General features: G+C 42.1%; 1 protein-coding gene across 7 annotated transcripts in view; it reads left to right on the forward strand.

Annotated features, from left to right (window-relative positions):
* The window catches only part of Adamtsl1 (ADAMTS-like 1), a 955,322-nt gene that overhangs the window by 867,782 nt on the left and 65,938 nt on the right, over nt 1-21,602 (forward strand). For all 7 annotated transcript variants that reach the window (XM_039111084.2, XM_039111080.2, XM_039111079.2 and 4 more), the window contains one exon: nt 6,507-6,634. In XM_039111084.2, the coding sequence (XP_038967012.1) occupies nt 6,507-6,634 (128 nt within the window). The remainder of the gene's footprint in view (nt 1-6,506; nt 6,635-21,602) is intronic.

Consider the following 21,602-nt stretch of genomic DNA (forward strand, 5'->3'; position numbering starts at 1 on the left):
TAGAAGGGAGTAGTAACAGCATAATGGAGAGGTATAAGAGGAGGATGCACGAGGATGCTCACATCCTGCTAACATTCTCTGCTATTGTTTCTGATCTAGCAGAAGAGAGAAATCTGCAAACTCTCAGTGGTGTTCTGGCCAGAGCACTTTGGACAAGGTTCCAAAGTAGTGTTGAACAGGAGATGAATTAAGGAGTATTTGGAAAGCTTTAACTTGGGCAACATAGAGAATGCACAGATGGAAACTTCTCCGAATAGGAGAGAAAATGGGATGAAAAATTCCTCCAAGGTCAATTCAGAACCACAGTTGTGGATAATGCTATATGTAGAAGTCATAAGTCCACAAAATCCACTTTCCAAGTTTGTAGATAATATAAAAACTGGAGGCGGGGAAGATGGGAGAGGGGAAATAAACCAGTTTCAGTTTGGTTTGGCTTATTTCCTTTGCAGAACTAGAGGAAATGACAAATGTTTTTCCCAGTCGAAAAGTGTAAGAATAGCAAGTCAGAGGAGTAGGAACCATCCCAATACATACTCAGGCTTCAGCAAGAGGAAAGCACCGGGGGAGAGTGGGGAGGTCAAATAGATGATGCTCCTGTGATTCGAGCAGGCCGAGCAGGCACATCAGGGGACACCCACGAACACAAGCACAGCACAGAGTCAGCTCTGGGTCTCCCTGCAAAGGCTAGGGAGAGGGTGCCGTCAGGTCCCACATGTGCTTAGTTGATTCGTGCTAGAAGGGTAGTCCTTAGTAAATGGCAGGATTCTGGAAAACATGAACTAGTGTTCTGATAAGTGAAGAAGTCACTGAGACACATCAAATTGAAAATGCATGTTGAAAGTCAGCAAATTTTCCGTGCAAAGGGCCAAACAGTAGACATTTGGGGGATAAGCTGTGTCAGCTTCTCAGTTCTGCCCCCATAGCCTGAACGCAGCCATCGACAGTACCCACACTGGTATGCAGTGTTCTGATGAGACTTTACTTACAAAAGCATATGCTGACTAGAGTTGGATACACCCCCTACCCACCAGTCAGAAAATTCTGTCAGGCACATTTCGTGTACAGCTTACAGTTTGAAATGAATTACCCAGCAAGCAGAAAATAAAACTATCCACATTAGCAAATTCAAGACGTTATGAATTCCTAAAGAAAAAGAAGCCAAAATCTTTGGCGGGAAGCACAAGGACGGGGTTAAGAATGTGTGGTCAGGTGGCTTTTCCCATTCCAAAAATATTTTCTGTACGTCCCTCTGAACAATTGGGAGGCTTCAGCATTAAATAACTTCTCGTTGGCAGATGCATGTAAAACACAGAAGGTTGAAAAGTTGCCTTGGCCAAGGAGCGGTAGGAAACTCTTCATGAGCCTCAGTCAGTTCCACAAAATATCTTCACAAAATACAGCTCTTCTGCAAGCCTTTGTGGCTACTCTGACTTTTGGTTTCACAAAAGAATTCTCACCCACAGAGGAGGTCGCCTTACAGCAGTCTTTTCACCTCCTGCTTCAAACTTCCTAAGAAAATCAGACTTGAAACATTGTAGCATCCATCTCTGTAAATAACTGCCAATGTTGGCACAAATTACCACCTACCAAGAAGGTGGCCAGCCCACATACCTTCCTAGTTGGCCTCAGTAGATGACAGCATTTGGTCGAGTTTTCAAAAAATTAATAAAAAAATAGGTTTTCAAAGGTCATTCCTAATTCCTGATCCCAGAAATTAACCCAATACCTGAGTTAATTTCTTATGTCTAAGCTAGTGCCCCCTCTCAAAATGTAGAAAATAATTTGAAACCAGTAAAATGGTGAGAAAATTAAATGATTTAACCCTTGTGTACCTGTGTAATAAATGCTGGCTCTCATTCCCCCTTTGTGGCACATTTTATCATAATCCCTATAACCTGTGAGCAGAAATAGAAATGTTCATCTAGAGATAAGTAAAGGACTGACCCCTACTCTACCCAGGACTCTTAAGTTCTTTGTGCGTCTCTTAAGTTTGCCCATTTGCTCCTAAATCCACTGCCTGTAAATTCTCATTCTCATTGTTTCATGGTTTTCTAAAATGGCAGGATTCTGGCTGTTTGTCTTTAAATCGTTCATTTATCAGCTAACAGTGCTAAAATGGTTATGGAAGAACCAGTTGTCCTGATTCCACCATTCCTGACTCAGGGATAGATATGAGTCATTTGTTGCCAAACCAGTGTGACCTGTGGCCATTGTCCCCTTTTCTCCACTGCCCGACCTCTTACACAGCCAGCCCCTTGCTCTCTGTGTGCTGAGTTTAGGCTGTTGCTTTATAGCTCCTTGTCCTCATCCATTCACTCATCTCAAAGATGCTCATCAGACTGAATATGATGGCACAAGCCTGCCGTCCAGCACTGGGAAGGAAGAGGCAAACCTGGGCTATATAGAAAGCACTAACATCATTAAAATAGTGCTGTGCAACATCCAGAATGGGTGGAGCCGGCATGAAGGAGGACCAGGAATTATGGTAATGAGAGCATCAGTAACGAAACAGTCACCTCACATCCATAGTGTATCATGTTCCCAGTCTTTCCTGTGTGCTCCAAATGCAGAGCTCTGTGAGGAATCAACACCCTAGGTAGGTGCTGTAGTTCTCATTGATTCAGGGGCTGTCATTGAGAACTTAGATGACTCTTCAAAGGACAAAGAACGAATTCATGATAGAGTTGACTTGGAATTCAATCCTTAGAGTTCTGGCATCTGAGTTCTAGTCTGCTATCCACCATGCTTTTCGTGGGTTTGATCACCTTCAGTCCAGTTACTTTGAAGGTAACTTAAACAAGAATTGACTCAATATGGCAATGCTTTGCTAAACATTAACGATGAAATGATAAGGGAGTCCTCACCCTTGAGATACAATAATTCATAGTCTAGCTGAAAGAAATGAAACCATGTAGACTGAAAAGATCTGTGTAGAACAAATGGGAGGTCACACAAGGGAAGACTTCCTGTGCACTGTGGAACCTTAACAGAATAGAACTGGATTGGTTCAGGGTCGGGGAGAATTTGGAAGAGTAGATATGCTATGAAAGGATTTCTCTTCTACTCTGAGCTAATTCCATAGAGGTCAGTGCCCTGATCAGACCAGCATAATAGTTCTATGGAAAAGTAACCTGAATATAGAGATCTAATAAACTCAGAGATATGACCCAAGGTCATGTGATCCTTCTATTTCCTCACATCCAACACACACACACACACCACACACCACACCACACACCACACCACACACCACACCACACACCGCACCACACACCACACACACACACACCACACACACACACCACACACCACACCACACACCACACACACACCACACACCACACACCACACACACACACACACACCACACACACACACACACCACACACACACACACCACACCACACACCACACACCACACCACACACCACACACACACCACACACCACACACCACACCACACACACACCACACACCACACCACACACCGCACCACACCACACACCACACACCACACAACACACCACACACACACCCCACACACACACACACCCCACACACACACCACACACACCACACACACACCACACACCACACACACACACACACACCACACACACACACACGACACACCACACACACACACCACACCACACACCACACACCACACCACACCACACACCACACACCACACACACACACACACACACACACACACACACCATCACAACGATCAAGCATTACTAATTACTAACAAGAGATACTGGGACTAGAAATACCAAACAGTGGTCTGGAAGTTCTCTGTATTATTCATTATAATAATAGTCTCTCTGCTTAGTAGGAAACCTACTAAATCCACATTTTAGTAGCTGATAGACTACAGTGTAGAAAGTCAGTTTGCCAATGTCCAATACTTAGATCCTAGCAAAACCAACATAAAGTTCAAAAGAACAGTCTTCCAGCCTCCTGCTTTAAGTATGAAGGAATCTTTTCTGTAGGAAAAGGAGAAATGATGTTGGTTGTAAAGAGGCAAGCAGGCTAATGGATTTGAGGATTAGTGAACTTTAACCCCTACCTTCTCAGTGTGGTGAAATTGAATATGATCTACTATGTTCTATTTAAATTGATGCCGTCTGCTTTTGCTGTTCTTATAAAGAAATTGTGTGGAAGTGTGTGCGTATTCCTGGGACATCATGAAGATTTAAACCATGGTCCGTTTTACTATTTTTTCCCCAATTTTTAAATCTAAAACAGCTTGAACACCTGAAGAGACTTAGCAATGCTGTTGCATTATGCCACATCCGGTAAGAGTCCTTTAGGAAACAGCAATGCTAGTATCAAAGATAATAACTTACATTGCTATCTTTCTCTTATTAGCTGCTTTGAAGCAAACTGGCCTGTAACCATCTGACATAGAGAAAAAAATCCAAAGATTAATGAATGTGTGAGTGAATGAGTGGATGAGTTACCTCAGTCTCCCTTTGCTCCTGTCATCCCCCATGCAGCTTCAGCTCTACGCAATGCTGAGAGAGCATGACCACCCCCGGCACTATAGTGATACTCTAGAATGGTACTAAAGTAACTACGAGAGCTCCCTTTGGCTGATATGTTTTCTTCTCCATAAAGAACAGAATTGTTCATACATAGAGGGATACAGTGTCTTCCCTCTGACAGAGGTAAAAATAGCAACACAGTAATAAGTCCATGACTTACAACAGCACAAAGGAGACTCATTCTTTACCAGACTGGCCAACTACCTTAGAAAAACTAAGAGATGCCCCGCTGAAATGATGGTGCTGAAATGCAAAGCCATTGAGACTAGAGGGACCCTGCAAAAGGCGTAGTCAAGAAAGCAGAGTGGCTATCCAGTTGTAGAACTTTGCTGGGGCAGGATACCCAATTCCTGGCATTCAATTAACTGCCACACCTAACAGTCCTCCTCTTGCTTGAATAGGTGACCTGCTGGTGTCTGTGACCCACTGGTGTCTGCTTGATTCCCAGGGATGGATGTTAAAACTAGTGTGTAGTTCTTTGAAACTATGAAATTGGAAAGGACAACTAAGGTGGAAAAGAACTGGTCCAGAAATGTCACAAATAATTTTCTATGGCATAAATGGTCTGTTCCACCTAAAACCTTCCTACTCCAGGCCCTGGATATCTTAGCTCCTACCCTGCCTCACTAACTCTTCTAGATTCCTACCTCTCCTCATACATTTTCTAGGTTTCCTCAGCCTGGATGAGTCATTGAACCATCAGCTTGAAGACACCATCTTTAATTGCTAATCTGCCATGGTAGAGAATGCAGTTCTTTTATTATTATTATTATTATTATTATTATTATTATTATTATTATTATTGTCGTCGTCGTCGTCGTCGTCATCATCATCATCATTAATCATTCTATTCATTTACATCTCAAATAAGTTCCCACTTCCCGGTTACCCCTCCACAAACCTTCAATCCCACATCTGCTGCCCTCCCTCCCTGCCCTTTGCCTCTATGAAGGTGCTAACTCACCCACCCTCTCCTGCCCTACCACTCCAGCATCCCCCTCTGCTAGGGCATCAAACCTCACATGACCAAGGGCCTTCCCTCCCATTGATGTCAGACAAGGCCACCTCTGCTGCACTTGTATCTGGAGCCATGGATCCCTCCCTGTACACTCCAGTCCCTGTGAGCACTGGGTGGTTCAACCAGCCAACATTGTTCTTCCTATTGAGAATGCAGTTCTTAGAAATGGTATAAATCTAGAAAGAAAAAGTCAATGCACAGAGACAGGAATCGAGTTTTTAGGTAACCACAATTTAACTCTTGTAACTCTTTTTTAGACAAAAATATGGCTGTTCTAGAATTGTCTCTTCATGACCTCAAGGGGCAAGTTTTGCTTCATTATACTGGGCATCTTCTCTTAGAAGGCCCTCATTAATACTGTGGTAGAAGAAAGCAATATGACCTGTGGTCTTCATCTCCATGTTTACAGGTTAATGAAAACAATGGATGTTTATATTACTGCTTAGAATTGAAAGACATATAATTTCTTTCAGATAATAATAATCTTGTCAATAATTGTTTTGTAGCTTTTTCTTGTCTATTATAATGCCAGAATGGTACCTTCTTTTATATCTTAAAACCCTGTGGTCTTCCTACCATCCAACTAGGATCCATTCCTCCCTTGTAACTTTTCATTTTCCTTAATAAGCCTCTTCCCAAATCCGTGTGGGCATTTGTTTTAGTATCCTTTCTCAGACTGTGTGTCATATGTATTCCATATACCAACTGTTATCATTATCATTAGAGCAGGGAGTCAGCACACTTTTAAAAGAATCAAGAGATCACCAACATGCCAATCAAATCGAGAGAGTCTGGTTTTCCTGAATATCCTATCTTGTCTTGCTGGGTTGTTAGAACATAGTTCTCAATACTCCCACTACACATCTTCCCCATTCTGAGTTCCAAAAGGAGTCAGCTGACTTGACAAGGTCTACATTTCTTTTCTGTTGCTCCAGGATTCTTCTACAGCCAGATGATTCCTTACAGATCTTGGCACCAGTGGAAGCTGATGTGGGTTTCTATACTTGCAATGCCACAAATGCCTTGGGATATGACTCTGTCTCCATTGCTGTCACATTAGCAGGTAACCTGAAAACCCCTGTCCACTTCTATTCAGAAATCCTTGTGACTAGATGCCTACAATATGTCACGCACACCTGGAATGCATAGATAAATGTGGCCCAATCCCCAAACTAGAGTGTTAGTCAAGTGTATCCCTGCCAATACTCTCCGCACATCTCCACAGGTTCAACAAAACTTTCTGTACATTGTACCTAAGAGTGATGACAGTCAGAGTACAATCCTCCCAAGGTGTGGTGCTAAAACAATGTATTTTCATAAAAGGTCTTAGCCTAGGACAAATCCTTGCCTTTGAAATCATAAGAGACCTTAGATACCGACTGAGCCAACACCTTGTTTCTTAGTGGCCGGGCAACCCGAAATCACACCTCTGCATAGCTGATGAGAGGCACAAGAAGGGACTGAAGTCCCCTAATGCTCAAGTCCCCTTTACCCCCACACCCCACTGACCCTATCGAGGCAGGAACCTTTTCCTTAGACCTGGCTAACAGCCTTTGTAGTGGTGTGTTGCATGTGTTTGTATTTATTCTTTTCAATTGCTGCTCCCATCAGATGATTCAGTAGATGCTAGGAAAGCCAGCTTCACCCACACTGACCTCATCCGTCCATGCGAGGATTATGTTGTCACACTGTACTCCAGTCACACGTGCTACTCCTTTTCATATCTGTTTTTGCAACAGTGTTTCTGCCCCTATGACATAAGGCTCATCTGGAAAGGGACCTGTAGTAGCTTTGCAGGGAAGATGAGAGTTGATAATAAAGAAGGCAGGCTAAGGTGCCCTGAGGTGGACTAAAGATCCTGCTCAGGCGAGTTTGCATTTGGGGGGTGGGTGTAAAATCATTTGCTTTACCCTAATTGCATTCCAGTTCCAATCTTCATTCTTCTCTCTATAGAATCCAGATGTTCACCAACAATCTTCTAAAATCTCTTCTACTATCTACTCTCCAACTTATACCTACATGGGCACTGTACTGTTGACATACTTCCAATTGCTAGTCAATGGGGGCTTAACTCTCTTGTTTATATTGAGCTAGATACAGTTCAGCTCTGCCATGGACTAAATACCCTCATTTGCTGGAATTTAATACAGCGAATAGAAACCTGGAGTTTAAGCACAGCTATTGTAACACCAGGCTCATCTTCAACTCTTTGAAGGCAAGCTGTTAGAAGCTGCCAAAAGCTTCAACACCAGAGAAGAGAAACATAGGATCTAAAGAGGCACCAAGACAGGGGCTGAGTGATGAAGTATGACTATAGGACCATGTCCAGGATTTAAGAACAATGTGCCCATCTTCAGCTGCTGAGTTTGTTCAAGTCTTCTGACAAACCTTCTGAGTGACTCCTCTAAAAACGAGGTGGAAAATGTTGGTTGCCTAAAGATCGTGTTTGCCGTCTGCAGCTCAGCCAGTGTTGGGAGACATTCAGTTATAAAACTCAAGGCTGGGGTTTCTAGGTACTTCCAGATTAGGGAATGCAGTAGAATTGCCTACCTAAAATAGAGAAATAGCTAGGATCCTGCTCAAGTCGAGCACAGTAGCTCACACCTTTAATCACACTACTAGAGAAGCTGAGACGGGAAGATATGAGTTCTGGGCTAGCCTGAAACACTTAGCAAACTACAATCCAGTAGACGTTCCCTAGTGAAACCCCATCTCAAAACCCCCATATATTGCTGCTTCACGCTGTGTGTTATATGAGCTAAACATAACCTGAGATTAGAGGCGGGAATGGATATTGAACACTTCTACATTCGGTTACCAGTTACTTGTTATTAACTACATGATCTTGGGGGAGAAAGTGTACAACCTCAGGGTCTTGGGTATCAGAGAAATTGATATTATCCACAGGGTAGTATGGGGTTAAGTAAGGCCGTAGGTGTATAACTGACAAACGCTGGGAACAGGAGAGGTGGTCTTCCCTAGAAAAGAGTACGCCAATTGGTTATCCAGAGCCAAATACTCAGCCGTGAAACATGCATACAAGTAACATTAAATTACCAAGGAAGTTATATTTAAGAATGTATGTGAGTATACATGTACATATACGTATGAAATAACAATAACAAGTCATGAATTTGAAGGAGAGGAATATATGGGAGGGTTTGGAAGAAGGAAAGAGAAGGGAGATATGTGATTATAATATCTCTCTGTCTCTGCTCTCTGTCTCTTTGTCTCTCTGTCTCTGTCTCTCTGTCTCTCTGTCTCTCTGTCTCTGTCTCTCTGTCTCTCTGTCTCTGTCTCTCTCTCTCTCTCTCTCTCTCTCTCTCTCTGTGTGTGTGTGTGTGTGTGTGCAAATAAAGCTCTTAGAGCAGTGCTGGTAACATCATTCACACTCAGTAAATGTTAGCTTTCTTTCTCTGGCTCTTCTAAAGTGAAGGCCCCTGAAAGCAGCTCCAAGACTGGAAAACACCAGCCCAGCTTTGTGTCCACACAGCTTTTAGCCTTAGTTCAACACCAACTTAGTTCACTGTGGTCAGGTTCTTGTAAATCCTGCTGCTGCTGTACACTTGGAGAAATTGCAGTATTCTTGGTTTGTTTGTTTGTTTTTCTGGACTTCAGTTTAAATATAGGTCAAGTAGAAAGAAAACTGAGGCTCAAGATAGATAATTGCCCTAATACTTTCATAAGAATAGTACAGGCTTTAGTCCTGTGGGTGCCCCCTCGTGTAGCTCCAGGGAGCCTCAGAGCACAGGTTTGCATCACACTTGGTCACTTCCTAAGGACCTATGCTGTTTCTTAACTTGCTAACTTCATTTCTTCATCAGTCCAACCATGGGTATCACCAGTACCTCCTAGAAATAGTCTGTGACAATTACATTAACTCATTCATGTAAAATGCTTGGAACAATCATACCCAGCACATCTTAAGTGCTCACTGCTTGTTAGACAGAATTACTATTTGTAATGTCAAACCAGAATCAACCAATCTTTAGAGCATAAAGAAACCCTCTTTCAGGGACACAATGCTTGCCTTGTGAAGGCCATTGTTCTCAGTGTCTCTCAGGCAACTAAAGAAGCTGAATTAGCCAACTGTAAGCTGCTTAGGCATCTAGACTGAGGTGAATTCTGATAGAACTGTTTCTAGCAAGTGAGGTAGCTTGTGATGAAAACATGGGGAGAGTCCCAAGTCTCATTTCAAATACCACTCACTTAATGTGCAGGTATAACCGTGCTCAGTAAAGAGAAGTTTTTGATGTGTTCAGATAGCAGCAAGAGATTGGAACACCATCTTGGCCAGTCGGATTCTGCATTGAGTCACATTGCTAGGAAGCCTTCCCAACCAGAAGAGCACTGGCAGTGTTTTGAAGCAAAGCAGTAGTTTCCTGGTAAATTGCTTCCGTCTGGATCCGTTAGCTCCACTTACCAACACGGACGAGAGCCTCTCCAGGTGTAGACCGCTGCTGAAGTCATACCTAAAACGGAAGTGTTTCTGGTTGTCATTGATTTTATAAGATCACAAAAAAAGATACTATAAGGCCAGCTTGGCATCATCAATGGAAAATGAGAAGAAGATGAGAGCTAAGGGTGGGTGTATCTGTCATGGAAAGGAGAGAGCTCAGATGAGATCATCTCACGTTTGCACAGGGAGCTAGAAAATTCTCCTTTCCTGGCAAGTTTTCCTGTCTTTTTGTGAGTTGAGTCGCTGACACGTTTTGTGTCTAAGAAAGAGATCAGAGAGACCCTGCTAAGAAAATGAAACTAAAAGGTAGTTGTTTTGAAATTCTTTCTCTACCCCTTCTCATCACAATTTGGTAGCTGCAATAAAAAGAAAGGAATTTGTGTAAGCTCTTCATAGTGTTAAGTCGTTTCAAATCGGTGATCCTCAAATTTTGAAGCCAGCAACTGTTAACCAGAGTGTTTTCTTCATCAAGTTAGACTCAAAGAGGGCCTTGTCACCAGTAGCAAAGTCTGACAAAAGAAACTTTTCTCCAGTGCTCGAATCAAAAAAGAAAGCTAGACAAGTTTGACTGTGTCCCAGGGGTAGCCTGAGTCATATGGCGCTAGCCATTGAGTCAACCTGCCATCAAAAGGACCTTATTCCTTACTGGCTACAATGATAAATGACCAACACCTTAGTTTCTTAAGTACAGAAACATAAAAAGTCCACCAAAGATCTGCACATCTATCAAACTTAAAACAAAAGATAAGAGTACAGCCACTTGAGTTGGCTCCCAAAAAGACCCATGGAAACAAATAAGGCACCAGAGAGTATTGTAGGCAGGCTTATCGCAACCCTAACGACAAAGAAAAACTTCCTCATTCCTCATCTGTCCAGCAGGGTACAGAAGGATGGGTAGTTGGGCAGATGAGGGACATAGCATGTCTTTGCCATGGTTTTTAGCATGCAACTGCCTAGATCCATGCCCATGATGCTTCCTTGTCTAGAACTCTGCACGCAACAGGCAAAGGAAGTAGCAGAACTCTCTGCTGTCTGTTCTCCTGAAGTGTCAGGTTCAGTTGATTAATTAAAAGAGGTGGTGGCAGGAACTCAAGCACCATGACAGCCTGGCATGGGCAAAAAGAAATACCTAAGGAGATTAGTAATAGAACCAAGGCAGCTAGGACATGTTCAGGAAAGGACTGTGGGCCACACTCATGTCTTCCGATGCTCAGGCCCCTGCAGGATTTGTACCAAAACACACTGAGTAACAGAATTTCAAGGGTAAAGAAATCCCCATTCTTTCTCATAACTGCTCAGGTTAACTAGTAGCCACAATGTGACTCCAAATGACTACAAAGGGTTTTTTTTTCCCAGATCTTGAAATATGATTTATGTATTGCAGAATCTTTCCACTATGGGTGCACAGTTGAGATATTTATTCAACAAGTCTGGGTCTTTTTGTAACTATTCCCAAAGATGATGGTTTCTTTCATTTTTAAAAGTTTCATTAAGGTATTGTCCATATATAGCAGACGGCCTCACAGAAGTCAATGGCATGTGGTATATTCAGAGTTCTGCATCTGTCATCACATTTAGCTTTAGGGCACCTCTCATTCCTCCCGAAATCAGCTTCACACCCCTTAGCCATCACTCCCTAATCTCCCAGGCAAACTCCAAAGCAGTTCACCTCTACAAAGCTATTTATCATGAGCAGGTTCATGTACGGTTACATAAATGGAATCATGCAGTACTTTGTCCTTTGCTACTAGTCTCTGTCATTGGGTATAATAATAATGGTGCCTTTATACCACCACACCACCACCACCACCACCACCACCACCACCACCACCACCACCCCTATGACATATACCACATTTCCTTCATGACTAAATGATTCCTCTTTAAGGACTTATTCCTCAGGGCAGGGTAATAGTCCAGTATATGAACCAACCACCTTTCATTCATCACTTCTTCAGGTGGTAGAGTAGACATGTGTGTCATTTCCCTTTTGAGCTATAATGAATGATGATGCTATAAAGATTCCTGTGCAGTTTCACATGTGGCAGCTATAAGTTTCATCTCGTGGTTGACTCATTTCTAAACATGTAAATGCTCCCTTATGTAGAGCATTCACATTTACTTTTAAATGAATCTGCCAATTTTGTTCCAAACAGCAGAATAGTCTTATGTCTCTGTTAACAGTGTAAAGAACCCTAGTTTCTCCACACCCCGTCTGCTTGTTGTTGTCTGTCACTTTTATTACAATAGTCCTCAAGACTGGTGATGTTAAGTATCTTTTATTGTTTTACTTAGTGTAAAGGACACTGATAACAACTTCCCACATCTTCCCACCTTCTCTTCTTCACCCAGCCAGTCATCATGTTGGCCCTCATTGTTTATCTCTGTGTTTTCTTTGTTGCAAGTATAATCTGGGCTCAGTATATAGTATGTATAGTTTGTTGCAAGTGTAATCTGGGCTCAGTATATAGTATGTATAGTTTGTTGCAAGTGGAATCTGGGCTCAGTATATAGTATGTATAGTTTGTTGCAAGTGGAATCTGGGCTCAGTATATAGTATGCATAGTATTCATTCCTACTGCTACTGTTGCAAGTTAACATGTATTTCAGAACCTGAACCAAATCAGATATTCTCATAGTTCATATAGTCATGTCAGTAGAAAATCTGAAGGTTGCTAAAATCAAGATGGTGATGGACTCTCTTCTTCCCTAGACTCTTGGGAGCATCATTTCTTTCTCATTCAAATTGATGGAAGAATTTTGTTCCACATGGTGTAGGACTGTAGACCCGAATTTCTTGCTGACTATAAACTAAACACTATTCTATGTACTAGAAGCCACTGAAGTCTTCATCTCTTGATTTCTTCCCTGTCTTCAAAGCCAACAGTGATGTCTTTGACCCTTCGCATGTGTCGCCTACACGTTCCTCTGTCCCTTCTTCTCTTTCTAAGTGTTCATGGGATTAAACTGGACCCACCCAGATGACCGAGGATCATCTCTCTGTTTTAAGTCCAGCAAGTTAGCAACCTTAATTTCCTTCTGCCACATCATGGGTCCCAGGGATTAAGGTATCTTTGCAAGGTCGTTATTTTGCCTGCTTACAGTGTCTGAGGACACAGTTCATTTCCATTGGTTGCTGCCAAAGAGGAAAGTGCAAGTCAGTGTTGCTAGACCTGATTTTTCTGAAAACACCAGATCCAAACTACTTTAAAACATCACATTTTCAGTTAAAGCAATTCCAAATTTTAGAAATTCTTCCTAGACTAACCAAGTTTGTGTTCTGATATAGCCCTTAGTTCAGTTGTCTATTTTCTATATTTCTGTTCATATGCATACCTTACTTCCTGAGGACAATGTTTGTACATTGAATCTCCGTTTATTTAGCAAATAACAGCAATGGAAGTCATTCGGTGGTTTGGATATAACAGAAAGATTTGCTTTTTAATCTTGCTAAAGACAGGAGGTTGCTGTAATAACAGAAGACATTAGGGAATGCGTTTGCCTCATTACCAAATTTAGAAGCAGATTCAGAACTATAAACCTGTTGCTTAATTGTAAACAGAAGATCTTTAAATAGATGTTCTCTTGGCTCCTTTAGACCTGAGAGTTCTGTAGCTCTCTTATGTGTGAAGAAAAGGACAACAATGCCCACTAACTGTTGCCAGCTCTGCGGTCCCCTTACCTTCAAATCTAACAAGGAAGATTGACTCCGTTTTCCCTTTGTGGAGCAGAAGGAAGCAGTATGCAGCTTTTACAGTAAAGTCTTAAAAATAGCAAATAAAATGAAACTGTCCCTAGAACATGTTAAATGTCATCTCAACTGGACCTCAAGGACAAGGGAAGAAAGGACAAGTTAAAAGAGACCTTCACAGACAGCAGGACAGCATCACAAAACGTGGAAGGTTTTTGGAAGGAGAATCAGACTGAGAAAAAAAAAGATTATGCATATTATCCATGACAGAGTTAAGAATATATACATACATATATATACTAATATAATATTATACAATAACTGAATACAATACAGTTACTATTTAAAAAATTACATAATAATACTTGTGGAATTATCTGGGTGGGTCCAATTTAATCCCATGAACACTCAGAGAAGGGACAAAAGAATGTATAGGTGACACATGTGAAGGGCCAAAGACATCACTGTTGTCTTTGAAGACAGGGAAGGAGTCAAGGTAATAATTCTGAACAGAATACCCAAGAATAAAATATATATCACATATATAATATCCTGGAATATTTCTGACCAGCAAGAAACAAAAATAGACATTGATAGACCGTGCCCATGACAACAAATACCGATGTAGGATCTTATTGATATTCATAAAGGTTTTCACAGTTTCCAGCTGATCTTGGTCCTTTAAACCTAAGCTAGGAGCCTTAATTACTTTAACTAAAAATTCCCCTTTCAAGGTTTTGGGGATTTTTTTGGTTGGTTTTTTGTTTTGTTTTTTTGTTTGTTTGGTCATAACTCCACTGACACTTGTAAGAGATGTGTGACAATTGCAGGGGAGGTGGAGTCATGTTTCTTGAGACAAATGCTTTGATATACCCACTAGGAGGCATTTATTAGTTATGTTTGGAGTGAATGTAATTTGCTTAATTTCAGATACCAAACTGTATGAGATTCACAGTATTTCACTGCTTTCGACTTTAATTTTGTAGTAGACTCATGTTTCAGTTAGTAGGCATCAGCACCTTCCCCTTCTCTTGAACTTGTGTTTAGATCTGCCATGGGCCTCACCGTGTCTTCTTGGACAGTCTCAGAGAGACGAGGGTCTGCCCAGCCTAGGCGGTTTCAAATCTTCTCTGGAGATGGAGATTTTGGAGGTGTCTCCAACAAGACCTCTGCAGATGACTTCTAAGCTTTTTGGATCTCCTCAGAACTGGCTAAAGTTTAGGGACAATCCATCATATTTAAATTATTTGTTTTTCTAATATATTAAAACTCATAATTCTTCAAAATAAAAGCAGTTTCTCTTATACTACTACTACTACTGTTGTGGCTCCTTCCTCCTCCTCATTCCCCTCCTCCTTTACCTCTTTTGCCTTCATCTCCTTTTTATTCCTGATCCTGTTAAGCTTTTTGCCTCTGCATGTATTATACCAAAAGTTCCCAGCTCCACTCCTCACAGCATCCTCACTGTGTTATGGCAGAGATCCCACTGATGGTTACCAAGGCTGAAACTGTTAAACCTCAAAGTGGTGAAAAGAAAGATGATCAAAGCAAGCTTCGTTAAGTACTGGACAGGAAGGTGGACCCTGGTCAAGTCCATACCCAGAATTCCTGGAGAATGGCACTGAATTAGGGTAATCAGGTACTCATAAAGGATAAAGTCTATAGTACTTCCTGCCTTTCAGGGGCAAGCATACATCCTGCCTATGTACCTTCTGCCTATGTGTGGTCAAGCACAACCTGTGCAGTTGGAACAACCAACCTTGTTTACTGAAGTGAGAACAAGTGACTTCTTATCTTCTATGAACAACAGTCCTGGGCACTCCTGAGCCTATCCGTCCGTGGGTATGGGTGCTTATAGGTTGACTTTAGCCCTTACAGAAACCTCACAAGGTACAAAGACATTCTTGTTCTAAGGTCTGATTCTCACCTAACACTTTTGGCAACCACCTCCATAGAGGCATTTGTAGAACTGAACAAAGGTTGTGTGACTATGTGATGACAGAGTTCAGATGGTCACTCAGCTGATGACCTGTCTTTCCTCAGGCCCATGCCACTGTGGGTACCACTGATCATCACTCATTTTTACCCTTCGGCCCTTATTAGTATGACCCCAAAATCCTAATCTGACCAGTATCCTTGTAAAATTCTGCCAACCACCAAATTTGGGGCTAAAATTTCTAAGCAACTTTATCCTTGGTGTGTCTTTTCTAGACCTTGGGTGATTCCCAAGCCTGCTTCCTGGAATTCTAGTTTCCGTCATTGCTCCGTGGCCTCAGTCATCAATGACGGGTTTCTACTGGCAAGTGCATGTCCTTACTCCCTGGCATAGATTATCTGGAGCTGAACATTGAGAACCTAAACTCTTTCAGTTTTCTAACTCATTTTTGATTGCTAAGGATGGGGGAAATCACTTTCCACCAAAATCTATGAATCATGCTGAAGAATGGAAATCAGACTCCATTCCTTTCTTCCTCCCCTCCTTCCTTCCTTCTTTCCTTCCTTCCTGCCTTCCTTCCTTCCTTCTTTCCTTAATCCATTCATTCATTGAGTGTGTTAGTGAATACTGATTAGCATTTGCTTTGATAAACATACAAATTATATGGTATATACGATATAATAGCTTCTTCTTTTTGTAAATGTCTAAAGCAAAAACTTACAAAGAGTTTATATAGTTTGTATAGTTTACCTGTTCCGCCTGCTAGGACTCCATCCTATGCCTGTGCTCAACTGTGGAGAGATTGGAGAGGGACCTAACTGTGGGTCCAGGATAAAGGGGAAGTGGGTTTGGTCTCATCAACTTAGTCCCTGCCCGAACTCATAAAATGGTGCTTCTAATAACAGGTCTACTGGTCAAGGCTGCAACACAGCTCTGAGTGTACTTGACAGTATTGTCTGTTCTTGCTGTCACTCAAAGAACAACCCTTTCTGGTTTGTCAACATCATGCTAGCTAGAGTCATTTGAGAAGAAGGAATCTCAATTAAGAAAATGCCCCCATCAAACTGGCTTATGGGTTAGTCTGTGGGGTAGTTTCTTGATTGATAATTAATGTGGGAGGGTGCATGGTGCCACACTCAGGGCAGTTAATGCTGGGGTGTATAGCGGGGAAGGATGAGTAAGCCATGAGGAGTGGTGGAGTTTGACAGTGAGAGTTGTAAGATGAATTCAACCCTTTCCTCCCCAAGTTGATTTTGATCATAGTGTTTTATCACTACAGCAACTGAGACTTTAACTACCATGCCTTCTCATCACCTCTGGCTGCTGTGTCAGTCATGTTCACACTGGGCCAGGGAGTTTTTGAATGTGTTTACTCTTGACTTTTCCATAGTTGGTTTTGATTTGTAGTTAGAGTATGTGTGAGGAGAGAAAGTAGGGCTTTGTTTTTGAGCCTTTGCTTCTGAGGTTCTTCATCTGTCTCTGCCTGCCTCAGAGGGACTCACTCTCCAGGAGTTAGGCTTCCTGGTTTGCTGAACATCTCTGCTGAAAGACATCATAAGACCCCACCCATTCCGAGGTAAGCATCACATCCACAGATGCTAGCATACAGTGTTAGCAGCAGCTTGGGCTGCCCTGCAGCATGTCAGGTTCTGACTAAAGAAAGAAAGAATGAGACTTAAGAGTACATATAAAGGTGGGCATAGTAGTGCAAGCTTGTAATCTCCTGGAGGCAGAGCAGTAAGACTAAGTTTGAGGCCAGCCTGGTTTACATAGCAAGTTTCAGGCCACATGCATAGCAAGACCCCTTTCTCATTTAAAAGAAAAAAACAAAACTCAATGTGTTGGAAATTTCAAAATATACATATAGACATTTTTGTAACTTTTGAGAGGGCCAATTAATTAAGAAAAATTGCTCATTATAAACTTCTATTGATTATAAGTGCTTGGGTGACTTTACACTCTGTGTTAAAACTGTTTCCTGAAGGTGATGGGAGCATAGCCGTCTGCTAACAGCACCTCTACTGATAGTGGACAAGGCCATTACTTTTCAGCACAACCTCGGTATAATTAATTAAGGGCTGGATTTAATTCAGTGACATTTGAATTTTATAGCTATACACTTGCAGCTATAAAAACTACCTTTATTATTAAAATTCCTGTAGGAAAAATAACTTGGTAATTGTGGGTCTGTTCTGGTCCCTGGCCTCATTTCCCCATTGGCACAGTGGGTTTTATAACTCAGTGAGGCAGCTCTTGTATTGGCGAAGGACAGATTATGTCTTTAACAAGTGCCCTGGGGATTCTGCAGCAGCCAGTCTGCAGACCAGGATGTAGGGACCCTCCCTAACAAACACTGGACTATACGTCCAAGATCTGGTGTCCAGTTCAGCATCATAACATACCAGCTCTATGGTCTTGGACATATCCCTGGCTGTTCAAAGGATAGTTTTATCTATCTGCCTCTCAAAGCTATGTTTTTTACATTTAAGGCATATTGTTTTGAGAACCTACTTTGTGCCAGGACTAGATGACAGGAAGATTATGTGATGAGTCATGGTTGAGAGAGAAGGCATAGAGAATAGAATTTCTGATAGTCTTATGAAAAAGAGAAATCAAAATAAGTGAGACTTATAATGCCTGGCAAGGGGTAATGGGGTTCATGGTTTAGATGTGGTAGCTGGAAATGGCCTCTCCAAACTATGTTATATGCAAAGAGACCTAACTGATAAGAAGAATATATCCATGTAGATGTCTGTAGACATCGGGGATAGGGACCAGACCGACCGGGGCTGCTTGGTAGAGGAACGAAAGTCCAATAAGCTAGAACAGAGTGGCCTATGGGAATTTTGAGGCAGGAGAGGCAGACGGTGAGTCATAACCATGTAGAAGACAGTTGTGAAAAGAAGCTATACATTTTGTTTGGATTATACTGAAAGTGTCAGAAACGTTCAGTGACAAACTATATGATCTGGTTGACATTTCAGAGAGAAAGACTCTGTCTTAGGAAGAGATTATAGTGAGTGAGGTCACAGTGGAAGCAAGGAGCTCACTCTGCCCCTGGAGGCTGTACAGTTGCCCTGACATAAGGATAGCATTTAGTTATAGCCACAGAGATGTGTATTAGGGTTGGCCTAGATATGGATTAGAGTTGACATTCATTAATATCAGTGTTATTCCATATTTGCCTGCATTTACATGTCAGCATATCATTATGGTACATCACTCCTCTTTATCAGGTCATACGTGATCACAATGGAAGGTAGGTGGGAACAGCCCTGTGTAGTTGTAAAAGAAAAAAAAAAAACATGGAAAGCCTACACCCATACTCACCTACACCATGTTTCCACTCCTAAATAGAGTTCCAATGAGCCTATTCTCTCCTGCCCAGAAGGCCAGTCAAACAGAAGAGGACAAGAAAGAGGCCAGCTTCAAATATGAAGCTAAGTGACTGCACATGAGAAATGAGAGAGAATATGCAAATTATGACATGAAGGTGTCAGACCCAAAAGACTGTCTTCAGTTAATGAAGGACAAGAAGAGTGATTGCCAATCTGGAGTGTCCTGCCTTTAAATGGTTAAAACAAAATCAAATCCACTTGACTTACAAAAGATTAAGCTTTAGGTATATGAAATGACCTCATGCGGACCCTTATTTCCCCACGGTGCTTAATAAATGAATCTTTGCATTGTATTTTATGGTCATGTGCATACAGTGCTGTATTTTTCCCCTGGATGATAAAATGCCTGTTAAAGCATAGCATACAAAGAATTTCCACTTCCGGAAAGAAAGCGTAGGAGACGTGGTTGTACTGTTCCCTATGCCTCTCGCTCAGTGCAGTTAAAAACCCTGACCATAGCGTGTGTGAGCACAAGCTTGAAACTGGAAAGAAGAAAGCTGACTGGCTACAGACCTTGGAAACCGAGGGATGGTTCAGCTCGCACAACTGTGAGTTTATTGGGCTTCTTCTTTGCCTCATAAACTCTAAACTTGGAGCTGAAGAAGGGAGCTACCAGGAATACCAATGAGTATGTGAGAAATATATATTAAAAGCTTGTTCTCTCTATCAAAAGGAACAGGAAAGAGACTGTGTAGCAAGACAGATGTTCCAAAACTATTGCTGAACCTTGAGCAAACATCACAGAAACACTGTGACCCATACAACACAGTCACACAGGCTGGTTAAGGAGCCTAGACTCACCTTCTCTCATGGACAGCATGAAAGGAGGTATCTACTTCAACAAACTCCTGGGGGTGGTGTCATAAAAAATGAGGTGTTTTATCCCTACTCGGAGCTAATGAGAACATTTGGGGAGCCTAGACCTCCACCTTCACCACATAGAATTCTTATTCCCATACCTACTCGAGAATCAGACCCTAACCGCCTCCCAGCAGCTATAAGGAAGGCTATTTCCATTGTGATGACATTGAAAACCAATGGACATTCAAAACACCCACCCTGCCCAGCAGTAATAGAGAGTCCCCTGACATGGGAAACATGAGAAACCAAACCAGGAAGAGGACTTCTACCCTCTCTACTTCCATATCTATATGACGCTAGAGAAAATGGCCGAAATACTAAAAAAAGAAAGAAGACTTACATTCAATATGGATACCATGTAACAGAATACAAAATACCAGGGCTAGTTTTGAAATCACTCATCACTTTAAAAACTTGCTTTTTCACTCTCCTTACAAAGTGTAGTCCTGGAAGACCTACCCAGAGTAATAATTGTAAGAAAGGAAACGAGATGCATGTGGAGTTGCTCCTTCAGGTGACACTGGCACTTGACCCGACTGATACTGGGAAGGAATGAGAAAGAACATGCATGTGCATGCGCACACACACACACACACACACACACACACACACACACACAAAGAGGGAGAGGGAGAGGGAGAGGGAGAGGGAGAGGGAGAGGGAGAGGGAGAGGGAGAGGGAGAGGGAGAGGGAGAGAGAGAGAGAGAGAGAGGGAGAGAGAGAGAGAGAGAAGCCAGGATCCAGTGCCTGTGGCTGTGCTCAGTAGTGTAGTGGAGCAGTGAAAAGTGATGCAGAACTCCACTGAGTATAATTGTGTACAGCTCAGGGGGAGGTCAGCTCATCTCCTTAGGAGGTCTCTCAGTAGGGGAGTAGTCTCAGGTTGCTGTCACCTGGGAGGAGGAGGAAGCTATGGTTGTTAGTTTTTCCATACAGAGCCAATGTTAACAATGAGACCAGAGGAGGGCTTCACCATCCCTCTGAGCCAATTCCCAGGGGAAAGCTTTGCCATTTCCCCATGGGTTTGAGGCATTGACTCCTTGCTACCCATGGTCATGTTAAACAGTACACATTCAGTCAGGACTCCATCTGTCCTTTACTTACTCTCCTGGGGCTTCCACAGAGAATGGCAATGAGAAGGTAAAGCTTGTCCTTTCCTTCAGAAGGACTGGTTGTCTGTATAAAAAGTACTAAAAATAACTATAAAAAGGCCTTGGACCAACATGTACCTGCATTTCCTCATACCAGAAATAAACAATGAGAATTGAACCACAGTAGTAGCCATCCCTGAAAAGAAATAACTAGGTAAAAAAATCCAACAGAACACATCAAGATTTACATCCTAGAATCTCCAAAACATGGGTAAAGATAATTGGCCATATGGTCTTCCATGGACTAAAGTGCACAATACAACCCAGAGGTTGGTTTTTCCATAATTGATATATATGGTTGATATAATTCCTATCAAACTCTTAGCAGGACTCCATAGTGGGTTTGAGATGACTGTTAAAAGATGCAGCAGAGTGAGGAGCGAAGGAGAGTAAGACAGGAAGCACTGCTTGCCACACTGTGACTATGTAGTTACAGGAATCGAGGCTGTATGTTGTTGGCAGGAGAAAGCTGAAAAGCAGAACAGAAATCCCAGAAGCAGATCTTCACAAACATGCTCAACTCACGGTGACAACGATG

This window comes from Rattus norvegicus, chromosome 5 (genome assembly GCF_036323735.1).
Source record: "Rattus norvegicus strain BN/NHsdMcwi chromosome 5, GRCr8, whole genome shotgun sequence".
Taxonomy (NCBI): domain Eukaryota; kingdom Metazoa; phylum Chordata; class Mammalia; order Rodentia; family Muridae; genus Rattus; species Rattus norvegicus.